Source organism: Convolutriloba macropyga, chromosome 12, assembly GCF_964194025.1.
Source record: "Convolutriloba macropyga chromosome 12, txConMacr16.3, whole genome shotgun sequence".
NCBI classification, from domain to species: domain Eukaryota; kingdom Metazoa; phylum Xenacoelomorpha; order Acoela; family Convolutidae; genus Convolutriloba; species Convolutriloba macropyga.
Window position 1 is genome coordinate 22,601,284 of NC_134479.1, and position 15,957 is coordinate 22,617,240.

Genomic DNA, 15,957 nt, shown 5'->3' on the forward strand with positions numbered 1-15,957 from the left:
GACTTTATATAAACAGCAAGCTTTACCTAGGAGTGAGAGCAATAGATGTCACTTAAAAATAAAGAACGAAAGCGCGAAAAAGTCATTGAGAAGTCAAAAAATGTTCTTGAAGAAAAGCGCAAAATGGTCAAGCGGAAGATTTGCATTAAAAAAAGGACCAACACGTTTACAATAATTGCTTTGAACTTCTTTTAACTGCGCAATTAATTACGCTAAAAGTGAGCAAAATCACGTCAAATCTGAACCTCAATGACTCCTCGGAAAAAATAAATTGAAAAAAAAAAACGTTTCAGTTAGGTACTCTACACTTGACCGGGTAACATGAGCTGCCGCAAGTTTGTAATTAAAGAAGGTGTATGTAATTAGTGACGGTGTTTGGAACAGTTACGAATTTGGACTTGATGAGTTTCTATGAGATCAAACTTTTCTAGAGATATTTATTCGCCGAATACGTTAAGTAGAAGACCTATTTTGCGGGACCCCGACAATAATTATGTGAAAAAGATACTGTCAAAAAATTTTGATCTTTTTTCCAAAATTGTTAGCATTTGTTGCTGTGTTATTAAAGTACGTCTCGAGTTAACATCAGTTTCGATCTGTTTTTTTGCTATTATTAACTTCTGATAAGTTGGAGGAATTCGTCGTATGAAAGAAGTCCGTCTCCGTCTTTGTCGCCCACTTTAATCATTTCGGCTGCCTCCTCGTCTGTCATTTTCTCTCCCAACATGGCCATCACCTTAAATGGCATCAATCAATTGGCTGGCGACTATGTCCCGACCTGACAAAACATTGGCCGAAACCTATGACAAAACTGAGAAAAATCGAGAAAAATTAGTTTTTTTTCCGAACGAAACCGTGGTTGTAACCACTTTTTAACGCTTTCATTTGTTGAAGTAAAACTGAACGAGAGGCGATAAAACAAAAAGACCACCTTAGTTAACAAATTATGACTTGACAAGTCTTGTTCGAAAAAATTCAATCTTGAACAATTTTCAGAAAAATATTAGGACATTTGGCAAACAATAAACAAAGGTCAACAATACTTCGGTATCATGCAGTTGCGCCGCGACAAAACAAATGCCACAAATATGACTTTTTGAGACTACCAAACAGACACTTGTAGAAGTAGTCAGAAAATTCCAGAATTGCTCCCGTAATACGTGAAAAACAATAAAGTGAATGGGAATGAAATTTGCAATGAAAGTGATTGGCAATGAAATTTGCAATGAAAATGAATGGCTACGACAAACTTGGAAAGTCAGTATATATCACAATCAAATGTAACTTCAAAAAAACGTCAGGTCTTTTGACGGCTTGAGAGAAACTAACAAACAATTAATGTCCAAAAAATTGCACTCAAACGACCAGCAAGCGTTTGACATCAATAGTTGCCAGTTGGGGCTTGTGACCCTAGCAGACAGGAATGGGGATCAAGCGTTGGCGTGGGGGTCAACGCTGAGAGGTGGTGGAGGGCTGGACAAGGCGATGAAGGCGGTGGTGGAGGGGGGGGGGAGTTGGTACTCAAAAGAAGGTCAAAATCTCAAGATTAGGATCCACCTTTGAAACCACGAGTTTATGTCTCTTCGCATTCGGCGAATCGCATACTAAGAGATTTGTAAGGCGTAAGGCTCTAAGAGAGCTGCTCATCCACTTAATGACCTCCGGACTTTACCTGTTATCCCATTTTTGAGGACGAAAAGATAAAAGCTTGAGACGAAATATCAGTCTTGCAAAAAATAGCATTAGAAAAGATCACCGAACTAATATAATTGCTACAAACTTTGTTTGAGAGCAATGAACTAAACGAATTTTATAAACGTGCAAAAAATTTCATGCTGTTTTTCACGGAATTTTAAACATCAGGATTCGTTTTAACAGTGTCAAAAAGTTTGCTGCATGCTAAAACTTATCACGAATTGAGAAATAATTAAAAATAAACAAATAAAATCAACTAATGATTAACGCATGATTAAAAACAATAAAAAAGTCTTGTTTCAAAAAAAGCTCAGAGAAATTTAGTCCATTTATATCTTCAACAGAGAAAAAAAGTCATCATTAAAAAAACCTTAAATCAAAAAAGCTCTCAACAAATCAATAAATGTAAAGACATCTTAAATTTTTTGATACATTTTTGAATGTCGTCTTCTCCAAAATTCCCATCAAATATCAGTTTCAAAATTTCTAATTTGGCACTTAAGTCAATTGAACTGAGAGCAATAAATCCAAAACATCTAGGCTTTTGTCATATCGATATTTTGTAAAACGAAATGCATGCTGCTGAACTGATATTCTTTAAGGAATTTCCTGCGAATAAATAATTTCTTGCGTTCTAGAACCAGTATAAACAAAAATCGAAAATTTTATACACAGAACTAGGAACTGGAAAATCTTTGATCAGAAAACACGGAAAGTCAATTTTATGAAAAAAAGTGAGCAAAAATCTCTAGACAAAAAGGACCGATTAGTTTCAAATTTTAACGTTTATTTGGAATTGCAGAATTTGTGTATCAAGAATCTAATTAAAACGGGCACTTGACTAACCCAACCGGTATCAGCAACAGATGGCTTATGTTATTGAAATATATTTAAAAATAAAATAATTCCATAAATTGCATTAAAGACATTTGATTCTATTTTTCCAAACTATTGGTTCAACAAAAACTTTTCCAAAAAATATTTATAATAAAAGAACTACAGGAAGTGTGCTTTCTCTATTTCAAAGCATGAAAAGAGAAACAAGTTTCAAAAACTTACAGCGCTAACATTTGAAACTCCAAGAAAAAACAGCTAAAGTAGACATTGAAAATCTGGAGACATTAAAATATTACAGGTCCCAATTTTGAAAAAATATGCTCGAAGATCTTATCTTTGTCGTTCAAAGTTTTAGAAACAAGCAAAACCTGTTAATGAGCAAGTTAAAATAGATCAACAAAATTTCTTATCCGCATTGTTTAAAATCAAAACAAAAGCTATATTAAATGGTTTCGGGAAAATATTGACCTTTCAACTGATCAATAATTTAAAATGAAAACAGTTATAATTGGCCATTTAAACATTAGTTGTTAAAAATCTCTTAAACGTAAATGCTTGGAAACCACAATTTACCATATGGTTGCAAAGTAAAAAAATAAATACCCATATAACAACAGCGGACCTTCGATTGACTAGGCAATATTGGAAGCAGACGCTGCAAGTAAAAAATTGAGACCACAAACATAGCCACCAGATTGCCGGAAAATAGCCGCCGTTTATACGCATGATGCAAATCGGGATCGAAACAGAAAAAGAAAAAAAAAGCAGACAAACTGACCAAATTTTTTTTCAAGTGTCAAAAAGTGTTCGAATTTGATGCGCAGTTTCAATTGGATTCTAAAAATATACTTAATTTAGCTTCTAAACTGAAAGCTAATAACCTCAATACCAATGTCAGCTAGCAGACACTCTAATGAGCTTCAATAATCTAATTTTCAATGACTTAATAACCAGGCTTTATCCGTTTATCCAGTCTCTTTTGATTTTAATCTTTTGACTTTGACAGTAAACACCACATTGCGTAATTGAATGCGTTAAAAAAAATTAAAATCCATTCAGTTGAAACAGTGAGTGAAGTAAGTCAGAAATCAAACGTGAAAATCGTGACTTATGTAAAACGAAAAACGTGATCAAAAGATAATGCGTATTTAAAAGCATAGCAGGACAAGTCCTGACATACAGTTCAAAGAATTTTCATAAAATAAACAAAAACTAGACCTAAACTGGACTATGAGTGAATTGGGAAATGCATTTAGAAAAAAAACCGACAGTAAAAAAAACAGTAAAAATCAATGTGAAATTGCCGCAGGTGAAAAAAAAACCACTCGAGAGAAAGCGAATTTTTGTTCATACACCGTTTTCTCACTCTACTTTAAAATTTGAGTGAAAAATTTCGTGCCGCAAAAACGGTCGCTTTTTCGCTCCACTTCCTGTTTCGGCGTGACCAAAATCACTCCAATTTGACTTCTAAAATCATGAACATGTGTGAAGATCTTAAACATAAACCGACAAATGTTGGAAGAATCGCTCTTGAACGACAGGCGAGCCAATTTAATTCATGGTCTTTAGTCTAGATCAATTTTTCTTTATTGGTGCACAAAAAACGTTGACCCCGCCGGGATTCGAACCACTGACCTCTCGATCCATGGCCACCCGCACTAATCACTGCGCTGCGAGTCACGTAATTTTGCCATGCTGCAACCGATTTTATATTAGCAACTTCGAAGCACTAGAGATCACTCCAAAATGATGAACGAAAGCGTGAAAAAGTCACTTGAGAAGTCAAAGAATGTTCTAGAAGAAAAACGCAATATTGTCAAGCGAAAAATTTGCATAAAAAAGACACACACGTTTACAATAATTGCTATGAACTTCGTTCAAGAGCAATTAAAAAAGACAGCGCCCCAATACAATTCAAATTCTTTGAATTGAAAAAAAAGAGAGCGCCTAAATAATAGCTGTTGAGAGGCTGACGGCGGCTATTGAAAAGAATATCATCAAAAATTATCAGAGAAGCTTAAGCAATGTCGACTGGAATAACTCCTTGTGGGTTCATGATGCTGAACTGTATTCAAATTGTGTGTATAATCTGAAACTCTGCATAGCACAGTAAACTCCTCTACAGTCATATTTTGAGCTTAGAGATAAAACATCAACAAACATAAGCCATTCTCGTACAATAAAAAAGCCTATTCCCCTGTCAAATAGCAGAAAAAGTAACCACAGCAGAAACTCAACAAAATCTGGATCAAAATACGTTTTAGTTAATTCCTTCGGAAACTCACTAAACTCGAAACAACTAAATACTAGATACAACACTAAATACTAGATAATTTAAAAATAACTGATTTTTTTTAGTAAGGCAATTATCTTGATAAAACAAGACATGATGATCCTTACAACAATTAAATCCTAATTTTTTATAAGTTTTGGTACGTAATATTCCATGAGGCTTGAAGAAACCAATGAGAACATACTTCATTCTTGCACGCGCTATGAAAGATGGACGATCTTTATTGAAAACACACATAACACTCTACATTGAACAATTTACTAAAGAGCGAAAATTCACAAAGGAGCAAAAAAAGCTATTGTTTATCCGATCTACAGAAAAAATGATCCTGAAATCCCTAAAAACTATCGCCCCATATCAATTACAAGTTTATCTCTCAAAAATCATAGAACGATTACTTAGAACTCAACTCACGAGCACCCCCATCAAAACAAAACATTATCGAAGAAGTATAATGTATATTTTAATAGATAATAGTTAATAGATAATAGACTGGTTGCAAAAAAAAGTTGAACAATGTGGAATCTGACTCCATATACTTGTACACGTAGTGCCTTGTACCCTTGATATTTAACTTATTAACGACTTACAGCTCAACTGTGATAAAACTTGTGCAATGGTTCAGTATGCCGATGACACTATAATTTTCTTAAGTGATATATTACTTAAGCCCGCAAAAAAGAAAAATCTACAGAAAAGTCACCAGCCATATTAAAATCAACAGATAGAACCTGAATAAATCCAAAATCAAATTCAACGATTTCTGCAAAGCTTCAAAAGAGAGCAACATTAAAAATTTAAGAAATATTCCGATTTTAAAATATGTCATTTTTGCAAAATCTTTAACAATAAATTACATCCCCACAAGAGCATTATATATTCAAATTCTAAACTACGCTTCTCCGAACGAGAATGTTTCTACTATGCAAACATTCAATGGAGAACGAACTACTTAAAAAACAGCTTTTCATGCGCTAGTAGGACCTGGAGCACGCCAACAACAATTTTTACTCATTTAAGAAAAATAGAAAAGACACTTGATTACGCCGTATTAAAAATCCATTAATAGCAGCATACGGGAAAACTTCATGGAGTACTTGTAAGTTCTATTATATTACAATTGATTTACAACTAGACTCAATGCTGATTTCTTGCCGTCTTATATCATGATTTAACCAATATAAAATACAATTCCAATCGCACTGATGCTAAATATGTGCTTGAGTGGAATTCAGAGGTTATTTTTCAGAGGAAGAGCAGCAACAGTAGTTAATATGAAGTAAAAAATGAGCTTAAATTGAAAAACTGAAACAAAAATTTTGATGAAATTTGTCTCACTTCTGAAAAAAGTTTGTCTATCTCAAATTAGAGAAAATTAATTTACCACGGTACGCTGGTTTCAAACGCTCCCTTTTCCATTCTACCTTCAGTTATTGCCTCTAGACTTAAAAGGAACCCACAAGTTTTACTCAGCATCTTTTAGTAGTGATCTAGAAGTATGGAATTCTAGGTCGCAAAACTAAAACCTTACACAGAAAATTTATTTGAATTTCCTATTCAAAAAAATCTTTAGAATTAAAATTCGATAGCTTTGTAATTTGTTAATCGCGTGCTGCATCAGTAAAAAGAAGGCGAAGTCTTCTTTCGTTGAAAAAGTAGACTTCTCTGTGGCTGTCTCTGATGACAATAGTTTGTAATTGACACCCATGTTTAATGAAGGCGCAGAAATCTAGTCAAGTGTTGGTCCATGCGGCCAAACGTTCTGTTTTAATAGAGTATGCACAAAAAGATACTCCCTGATTAGTTTTCGGTAAATTTGTGGGAAAAGGGGGTGATGGTAGCGCCCTTCCGGTGGTGCTATTACCCTTATATTTGTAGAAGAGCTTGAAGCAATTTTGATCTTTTCTCACAATTTCTCAAAAAAGGTAGATTTATTTAGGCTTTAAGTCATAAATGTTTCTTAGAAAATTTATCCAAGATTTTAGAAGACGAATCTAAATTGAATTCCTATTTTTTTTAAATTTACAGTCCTTCGAGAATGCAAAACGACGCCTATTGATTGGTCTTCGTAACGTTAGGATGATGTTTTATAGGAGTGTCTTGAGATGCGAGAAAAGGCTCATTATGATGCAAAAAATTCAACAATGTTAGAGAAAACATCAAAATAATACAATTTTTTTAACAATTGACTTAAAAAACTGCAATTCTGAAAAGTTGAAAAAGTCGTTGCAAAACTATTCCCAGGGACCGCAAATTAAAAGTTACTGTTGATAAGATAAATCGTCAAAAATAACACCGAACGGAGAGAAAAATTTTAAAATCTGATTAAAATTAAACCAAGAAACCCATGGAGAAATTCAATTGAAAAATGTACTGATGAACTTCGGCTCCTATAGGGGTCTTCTGGCAGCACTAGAAAGTACGGAAAATCACCCAAAACACATTGAGACCGTGAGAAACTTTTTTTTACTATAGGTTACTGTTTTTAGACCGGGTGGGCCACCGACCCCACACTTTCGTTTTAACATTGCCAGCACGGTGGCCACCAAGTCTCGAGTAAATCCTATTTATAATAATTTGTCATGCATACTAAAAACATGCTAATTTATGATCGGATTAAAAATTGAAAAAGCGATCAAATTGACAAAATTAATTTGGCTTTCAAAAAACATTAAATATATGCTACTACCAAATTCTAACTTTTACAATTTACGTCAAATACAATTTACGTGTACAATACAAATACGCAACTTTTACAAACCGCAAAAAGTCTCCAAACTTCGACACGATAAACAACCGACAAAGGTCGGAAGAATTATTCGCGAAAGACTACTGGGAGCTCCTATCGATTGCATCCTGCCTGTCGTGGGGGGGGGTAGGACAGAGGATGGGATCATACGTTAACTAAGGGATCCAAATGACGCCATTAGGGGGTTATTATATACCACTATTAAGATTTAAAACTGAAAAATTGACACAGATTTCGCCGCACTTTTCATTTGACTTTTAGCAGTGAACTTTCGCCACTTGAGTTTAGCTGGTTAGAATTATGAATGAGGTTTGAAAACATTAAAAGTAGCGGAAAATGAGTAAGAAAAATGACCCAAACTAAACAAGGAACAGAAAGAATGGGGAAACATATGAGTCATCCAGAAAGATTTCAAATCAGTCACAGAAAAAGGTAGGACGAAAATTGAACTTCGTTCACGGTTAAAGTTAAATCAAATAAAGGTCAGACAAAAAAAGCACACTACTGATTACGATCAAAAAACGAACTTAAAAGCATAAACATAAACCGGCTAACGTCGCAAAAATTCCTCTCGAATGACAGGCGGGGCGTTATTTTTTCCTTGTGGGTGCAAAAATATCAAACCAAGGTAGGGTCCAAACCCTATCCTCCTGACTCCGATTCCTTTGCCGCGACAGAGACATTAACCACTCGACTATCAGGGCCTGATCATCGTATCTCTAGCAATGGGTTCTGTTTGAACAACAAACTTTATTTCGGAGTGCGAGCAATTGAAATCACTCAAAAACCAAGACGAAATAAGTGAAAAGTCACTTGAGAAGTAAAAAAGTCACTTGAGAAGTCAAAGCACAAAAACGGTCACGCGAAAATTTTGCATAAAAAAGACGCACACGTTTACAATAATTGCTTCTCATTCGAGAGCAGTTAGTAACCAAAATCTTACACAAATAGATGGTTAGCGTTCAGGTTCTGAGTTGTTACGTTGACCCAAATTGCCAATCTTTCCAATTCCTCGAGTTTTCCTTTCTCAAGCAGTTGGCTCGTTTGCGTTGAGAAATGAGAGCTCCAACTCATAGCTATGTTAAGCTTATAGAGCACAATTTTGGCGTCTTTCCCATCACCCCCCCCCCCATTTTGAGGTCACATAATGTAAAGCCCCGCCAATTATCGTAAATATACCATAATGGGGATATAATTTTGTTTGGGGGGGGGGGGCTGCAATGGGTAAAGACTCATCTTTGGTTGCACTTAAATAGTTCCAGCATTAATTAACGACGGCATACACACCTGCCGCAGTTCGTCAGGTGATATAAAGTTGTCGCAGTCCTTGTCGAGCACTTTGAAGGCCTCAAGAATCTTTTCTTCGTTCTCCTCAACCTCCGTGATCTTCCTTGCCATCATTCCCAAGAACTCAGCAAAGTCAATTTCTCCATTGCCATCTTCATCTGCCTCGGCGACGATCTCCTCCAGCTCTTCTTCTGAAGGGTTCTGTCCAAGGTTCCTGAAATTCGATCATTTTAAGAACAGATTGGAGCAGAAAACCAGTCTTTCCACAGTCAACAATTCCAAAGGTATCGTTAAAAGCAAACAAACTGGTTACGTAATACGTACATTATAAATGAGCGACTCGCATTAAAATTCATTTTCTTTCTCATTCTCCAAGATTTGTTATTCACTCAATAAATATGCAGGATAACGCCATCTCGTCATCTGCTCTTGCATTCAATAAACAATTTATTGACATACGGCAAATTTTCTTTGTTTCTCACCTTAAGAGAGATCCCAACTCGTCCAAGTCAATGGTTCCACCCCCATCCTGATCGAACTCCATGAATGCCTCCTTGAATTCGGCAATGTTGTCATCCGTGAATTTACTCCGCCACGGAAAGTGGTCGATGTTGTACGCATCACCCATATTAATAGTCAGATATCTTCTATCTTCACTTCGCTTTGATCCAAGTTATAACGAGTTATAAAGGAGTTATTGTTGATTGAGGAGACAGAATGAACTAGGTCAGAGTTTCTCGATATTTATGTTTTAATTATTGTTGAATTGAGATATGACTGTTTTCAAATCTGACCATGCAACACTTCGATACACACAGTTTTGAAAAGAGATTTAAAAAAGTATCAACGCTTTGTTGAAAATATATTCAAATTAATTCAACAATGGTGTGAACAATCCTTTGCCAGAAACGAAAAATGAAAGAATACCGGAAAATCTATATCGTTTGCTTTGGCACGTGTAGTCTTAAGCTCTGGCAAAAGATCAAAAAAGTATACGTCAGAGTTCAGAAAGCCAGCTTGAAAAAAAGGGAAAATTCAACCCGCCACAATTTTAGAGGCTTTAAAAATTATTATCAATGATAGCTCACGGGACCTTTTAAAGTTAAGCTTTAAAATATCAACAAATAACAGTATTCGCAAGTTTCTACTTTTGGGCTGGTAAAATTTAACCATAGGGTGATCAACTTTAATTCACTTGTTCAAAAATCATCTCAACTAAATAAATAGATATGTGTAAAACCGTTATTAAAAAAGTGAAATTAAAATGTGGCGACAAACTATCCAAAGTTGACCCAATATTTTACCCTATAGTTCAAATTAATTTAGCATAATCATAAATCAGCGGGATAATATAGCAACAAATTTGTATCTTGAGTGAAAAATGAGCGTACATGGGACACTTAATGGCAAAAATATCCTTCACATTAAGCCTTCACAATCTATAGACCCAAAATCATTCCTTAAAAGTAATGGAAAATCTGAACAGGTCTAATGAAACTTATGGAATTAAACTTAAATATGCCTTGGCTTCACTATATACAGAACTAAGCATATGAACGAATTAAGAGCTTCATAATCACTAACTTTCCCGGTAAAAGGTGTTTGCAAGACTTCATCAAAAAAATAATGGATCTATTCTGTTTCGCCCCCCCCCCCCCAGCTTAGTGAGCATAAATTTTTTATGACCCCCAGGCGCACGTGCTATTTTCTGACATAGCAACGTGCTATATAACAACATATAATTTGTAACTGGGGGTCATAAAAAGCACTGGGGGGGGGGGGGGAACAGAATAGATCCAAAATAATTTGGTCCAAACTGATTGAGCAAAAAAAACTTTCGGTTGATATCATCAATAAGAACTTTTTTCCACGTTCTGATTCTCTACTTGCACAGGACCAACTTCTCGTAATTAACAAGAACTAACGAGATGTCAATCTTTCACGTGCTATAAGAAAAACGAATTTATCTTTGAGCATAAAAACGTAATATGGAAATTCTCTCAAACTTAAACATGCATCTTACCAGTGGCAGCAATCTGGTTCAAATTCCCAGGCAGAAACTTGGACGTTTGTTCAGAAAACGAGTAACTGTTCCGCTTCAGAATTCTGGTAATTTTTGCAGTTCCGCCGTCTGTCAAGTCATATCCGCCGATCCCCACAGTCACATTGGACACGCTTTTAATTCCTTCACCTCTTGTAAACAATTCACTACAATCACTGGCATCTTTTAAATTCGAAGATGATGTTACAGGAATGTTGCCATTGCTAACTTTAGTTTCGGCACCGTTAGATATCAAGGCAGGAAATGTGGAATTCGTTGGAGTGATTGATGTCGGTGAAAAATATGTATTATTAGATGGAATAGCTTGTAATGGAATATTTAAGACTTTAGGGGGGATGCCCGTACGTCGATTTGAGGGCTTTTCCGGAGGAACTGCGGCCGAGGGCAAGGATTTTGAGGAGAATCCACTCGGTGGAATACTAGATTCCTTGGCAAGAATTCCAGGCAAGGGAATGTCTTTCAATTTTGGCGATCTTGGTCCATAGCTGGATCGTTCTTTACTCTCATCTCCAATTGTAAGATCATTCTTCTGAGGTTTTGAAGAAACACGGTCATAACTCATTTTCTCTTCTCCATCCGAACTAATTCAGCGCAGGTAAAAGCAATTTAAAAAACTATCCAATGGTTGTAAAACGGTTTCAGACACTGACTTTGGTTTAAAAGGTGAATAAATAATCGAGGTTGGACTGTTGGTATCCAAAACTGATCAATTTTGGATCTCCGAATGGTCCAGTGCTACAAAGGTGCATTCTAACTGAAGTACAAAAAATATAACAGCAGCATATTCAGCTCAAAAATCAATTTAAACCATTTTCTTTATTAATGCGTATAACTGGAGCGAAGCCAGGACAACTCTAAAGTTTGTTTTAAGAATACTTGATAACGCATCATTGACTGTTGCATTTTACAACTGATCAGACATTTTCAAATAACAGTTGACTTATCAAACAAGAAGTTCTCTAGATAGTTTCAAAACTGAGTTTAATCTACTCTTTAAAACAAATAGCTATTTTCTGCGTTATCTGCGACAAAATTTTAGATCACTCCTACATTTATCAACAATAAGGATCTTCAGTGACCTATAAAAGGATTTTAAGCTCATGAGGTTTGATTTGCAATTTGAATACTGCTAACATACTTAAAAGCAAATTTAGTATATTTGATGCCACGCTAGCATCCCCAAAACGATACTTTTAAACACCAGCTAACAATCCAGGATAGCAATCAGACATCTTAACCACTAAGCAACAACCGCGTTGTTTCTCAAGTGCGTTGTTTCGCAAACGCTAACAATCACTTTTATTGAGCTTGAAAATCACCTGAGAAGTCTCCGAATGCTGTAGATCAAAAGCACAAAATTTATCAAGTAAAAAATTTTGCATAAAAATCATAGCTGGTAGAATGCCGGAAACGACTCGAAGAGTCGTGCAATATGATTACAGACCTAACCTTACAAAAAACAAGAAATATCAAAGAAAATAAATAACGAAGAATTTATTAGCCTAATGAGACTGTGGACATGGTTTTGAAAATCAGAACACAGCTTTTAGTTAGGGGTCTGGGCAGTTGGAAAAGGGTGTTTTCTTTGTGATGGGGCGTTTGAGGTAAGTGTGGAAGAGACGGTTACGGGAAGAAAACTCATAATTACCTTTTCACCTTGAGTATTACCTGCAGTTCTTAATTTCTATGTATTAATACCTAAGCTACTGCTAAAGTCCAATATTCAAAAACAGAAGTCAACGTTCTCAAACAGAAGTCAATGTTCAAAAACAACACTCAAAATTTCATGAACAAACTTGCGTAAGCTTAAAAAACCTGTACAATATTAATACTCCTCTTCGAGTAGTAAAAACCTGTAGAACTTCGTTCGAGAGCAATTAAAAAACCGACTAATGTCGGAAGAATTGCTCTCGAACGACAGGTGAGACAACTTAATTCAGAGGCTGTAGCCTAGATGAAAGTTTCTTTATGGGTGCAAAAATAATTGATCACTCCGGGATTCGAACAACTGACCTCCCGCTCCCTTACCGGAAGCACTGAACACTCTACTACCAGGCCCTTCTTGTTTCTATGTTGCACTCAATTTTATTTTAGCAACAAGCTTTGCTTCGGAGTGAGAACAATAGAGATCACTCAAAAATGAATAGCAAAAGCGTGAAAAAGTCACTTGAGAACTCAAAGAAAGTTCTAGAAGAAAGGCACTAAATAGTCAAGCGAAAATCTTGCATAAAAAGACCAGCACGTTTACAACAATTGCTAAGAGAGCTACAAATTCGTTCGAGAGCAATTAAATATATGCTATTTTAAAGAATTGTTTTAAAGCCTACAGGGAACGCAAAACGACATCCATTGGTCGACATACATTGCTAGAGCATCCCAAAAACGATACTTTTAAACACCAGCTTAAAGCTTCAAATTAAAGCTGATTTGCACATATGGTTCTTATTATTCAAGATTGAGTATCAAATAGAACCAGTTCCCAGAAGTCCACACACAGCAAAAACGCGGTCCGCCAATTTTTACCACAACCAGTAGAATTGTGATTATTAATCCAATAACACATATAACTTCACAGGCAGTTACATTTTACGACATCAAGGATTTACAAGAGAAATTTTTATTTAATTGTTTGCAAAAATTCTATACTATACCTCACGCATAAATTGATTTTTAAATTTAAAATGTGGCTGTTTTGTTTTTTTTATAAGACACTTGACAACGGGTCAATGCCTCATTAGCGGTTTCTCTGTGGACAATGCGGCGCATTTTGTAAATGAGTGCTGAAACTTCTTGACCATCAAAATAAAATTATTACCATTATTATAATTAACATTATTATTGTTCCGGCTCCGACCCCACTCAGGGGGGGGGGGGGGGGCTTTCCGCTGAACCGGGCGGTTTTTCAGTCAATTTTTCTCGATATATTTGACGTAGAAACACATGAGTAGTATCGTTAAAAAGCTCACTGACCGTAGAAAAGGTAACTATTTTTTTTATATTTCTTATATTTCCAAGTTATTGAGGCTTAAAGTTTTGTAAATATTAGGCCTATTACTGTTCCCTTGTCCCGTAATTTTTGCTAATATGTTTATATATTTTGTCAACAAAAAATATCAATTGTAAACAATAGTGTTACTGGGTTATATTTGGAGGTACAGGAAGTTTTTTAAACTGTGGGATTCAACTTTTTTCAATACTGCTGTGGCTTAAATTTTGAAAATTCGGCTTTCCTTAAATGAAAAAAGCACCAAATAAACTTTTTACGCAATTTTTGTTCCTAATTTCTGTGTAGATCTAGACACAGCTGAAACAATCTTCCTAAGATTAAAGAAGGCTATTTTACTTCCGCTTCCTAATAGTGTTCGAAATTAAGACTGTGTCTGCTTTTCACTAAATTTAACCGATTTTTAACCAAAATGCGTCTTTTCTAGGGTAATTTTAAAATGGATAAATTATTGCTATGTCAACTAAATTTAGTTTGATGAAGTCTTTGACAGTGCCTTTAAAATGAAGTCATAAATCGTTGGTCGGTCAAGTTTACAGAGAGAGATTGTTTTACGTGCGGCATCTTGAATTCCTTATTCCGTGCTTTCCTCTTCATTTTTTTCTGAAGCTGTAAAAATGATTGAGAAGCCGTAACAGTTGTTCTAATGGCGCATAGATGCTATTGTTTGAATCAAACAATAGGAAATTTGAGTTTTACCCGTGTTATTTAAACTTTTCGTTGTATTCAATCTTAGTGGCATCAGAGACAAATCCCAGAGAGTTTTCAGTGAGGCAAATTTCTTTATTTTCAGTTGATAGCAATTTGTTTTAATGGTTTTCTCTATATATTCTGATTGAAAAAATTTGATTGAAATTTTGAGTGTTGCCCAGTTGTTCTTCTTTCTCTCATCGCTTAGTTCGAATAATCAGAGGTCCCAACGGCTTCCGAATGAAAGAAAGACAGACCCATTAATTGTTTACAGATGCAAGTTTCTGGTTTCAATGACTGCATCACTATCTAGTTTATTAAAAGTTTAGTGAGTTTTTAGAGTCTGCCCCTTATTTGTTTTTCTCTTTAGTGTCTTATTATTGTTCCGACCCTCACTAGTGAGGAGGGAGGAACTATATACTCAACTGGGTTTTCTTTTTTGTTCAGTCAATTTTGGCCGATCGATATATTCATCGTAGAGAATTGTGAAAGCTATCATTGAAAAAACCATCCAGCGTAGAATACGGAATTAAAAAGATTTTTTCGATTATCGTTTTTTACAGGGAGTTATCGAGGTTTAAAATTTTGTGAACATTCGACTGTTTTTGTTCACATTTTCAGTAATTTTTGCTAAAATTTGGCACAATTTCACTAATATGATTCAAAGTAAGATAAAATTTTTAACGGCAGAGTGTTGTTGTTACCGTTAGAGATAGAAAAGCATTGCTGAATTGTTTGATTGAAGTTTTTTTGGCTAAAATTTTAAATAAAATTTTCAAAATTCAAACTTTTTTCATCAAAAATGGCGCAAAATATGTTTTTTGGTCCACTTTGTTAAAGTTTGCCAGACTTAGCGACCTAGATAACTTAAAACAGACTCCTTTATCTGAAAAGAGTGCTAGTTGCAAATAAGCGCCGTATGAAAGCCTTCTGGAAATAAAACTTTGCCATTTTTTTTGCAGATTTAAATCGATAATTATACAAGAAGCATCGTTCTTTTTTTATATATTTGAAGAATTCCACTCAACAATTGGTCTAATTCGCAAACACTTGGTCGGTTTGCTGGGCGAGCGACAAAATCAGAGAGAGGTTCGACAATATCGAGAATTCTTAGAATCAGAGACTTTTTGGTCTTTATTTTGATGCTGCCTTTTTCAAAAAATTTTGCTTTTGTTTTTATAATGTTAATTACTGACAGTATTTTTTATTCACGGCTCCGTTAATGACAGATCCAAGTTACGTGAATTTAGGGCCATAAGTTTTCAGAGAACCAAAAGCTTTTTATGGCTTTGAGGAAGAGTTTTAGTAAAATTTAACTGAATTCTTGTGTTTTGCCTTCA

General features: G+C 35.2%; 2 protein-coding genes across 2 annotated transcripts in view; both read right to left on the bottom strand.

Annotated features, from left to right (window-relative positions):
• The window catches only part of LOC142351019 (uncharacterized), a 179,842-nt gene extending 168,117 nt beyond the window's left edge, over positions 1–11,725 (bottom strand). Inside the window, exon 1 of the mRNA XM_075403072.1 lies at positions 10,885–11,725. Within this exon, the coding sequence (XP_075259187.1) occupies positions 10,885–11,485 (601 nt within the window). The 5' untranslated portion in view covers positions 11,486–11,725. The remainder of the gene's footprint in view (positions 1–10,884) is intronic.
• Positions 506–9,759, bottom strand: LOC142351021 (neo-calmodulin-like). The gene is made up of 3 exons (XM_075403078.1): positions 9,344–9,759; positions 8,862–9,075; positions 506–736 (listed from the first exon to the last, which is right to left on the bottom strand). The coding sequence occupies exons 1-3, from the start codon at positions 9,487–9,489 to the stop codon at positions 614–616; spliced, it is 483 nt and encodes a 160-aa protein (XP_075259193.1). The 5' UTR covers positions 9,490–9,759; the 3' UTR covers positions 506–613.
• Positions 11,726–15,957: the final 4,232 nt, after the last annotated feature.

What these genes read in the sequence shown, in the direction of transcription:
- LOC142351021 (XM_075403078.1), bottom strand. Translation starts at nt 9,489, where the DNA reads ATGGGTGATGCGTACAACATCGACCACTTTCCGTGGCGGAGTAAATTC. An exon ending in GAGTTGGGATCTCTCTTAAG is followed by an intron (nt 9,076 to 9,343) that starts GTGAGAAACAAA and finishes ATCGAATTTCAG; the next exon opens with GAACCTTGGACAGAACCCTT. An exon ending in CACCTGACGAACTGCGGCAG is followed by an intron (nt 737 to 8,861) that starts GTGTGTATGCCG and finishes ATGCCATTTAAG; the next exon opens with GTGATGGCCATGTTGGGAGA.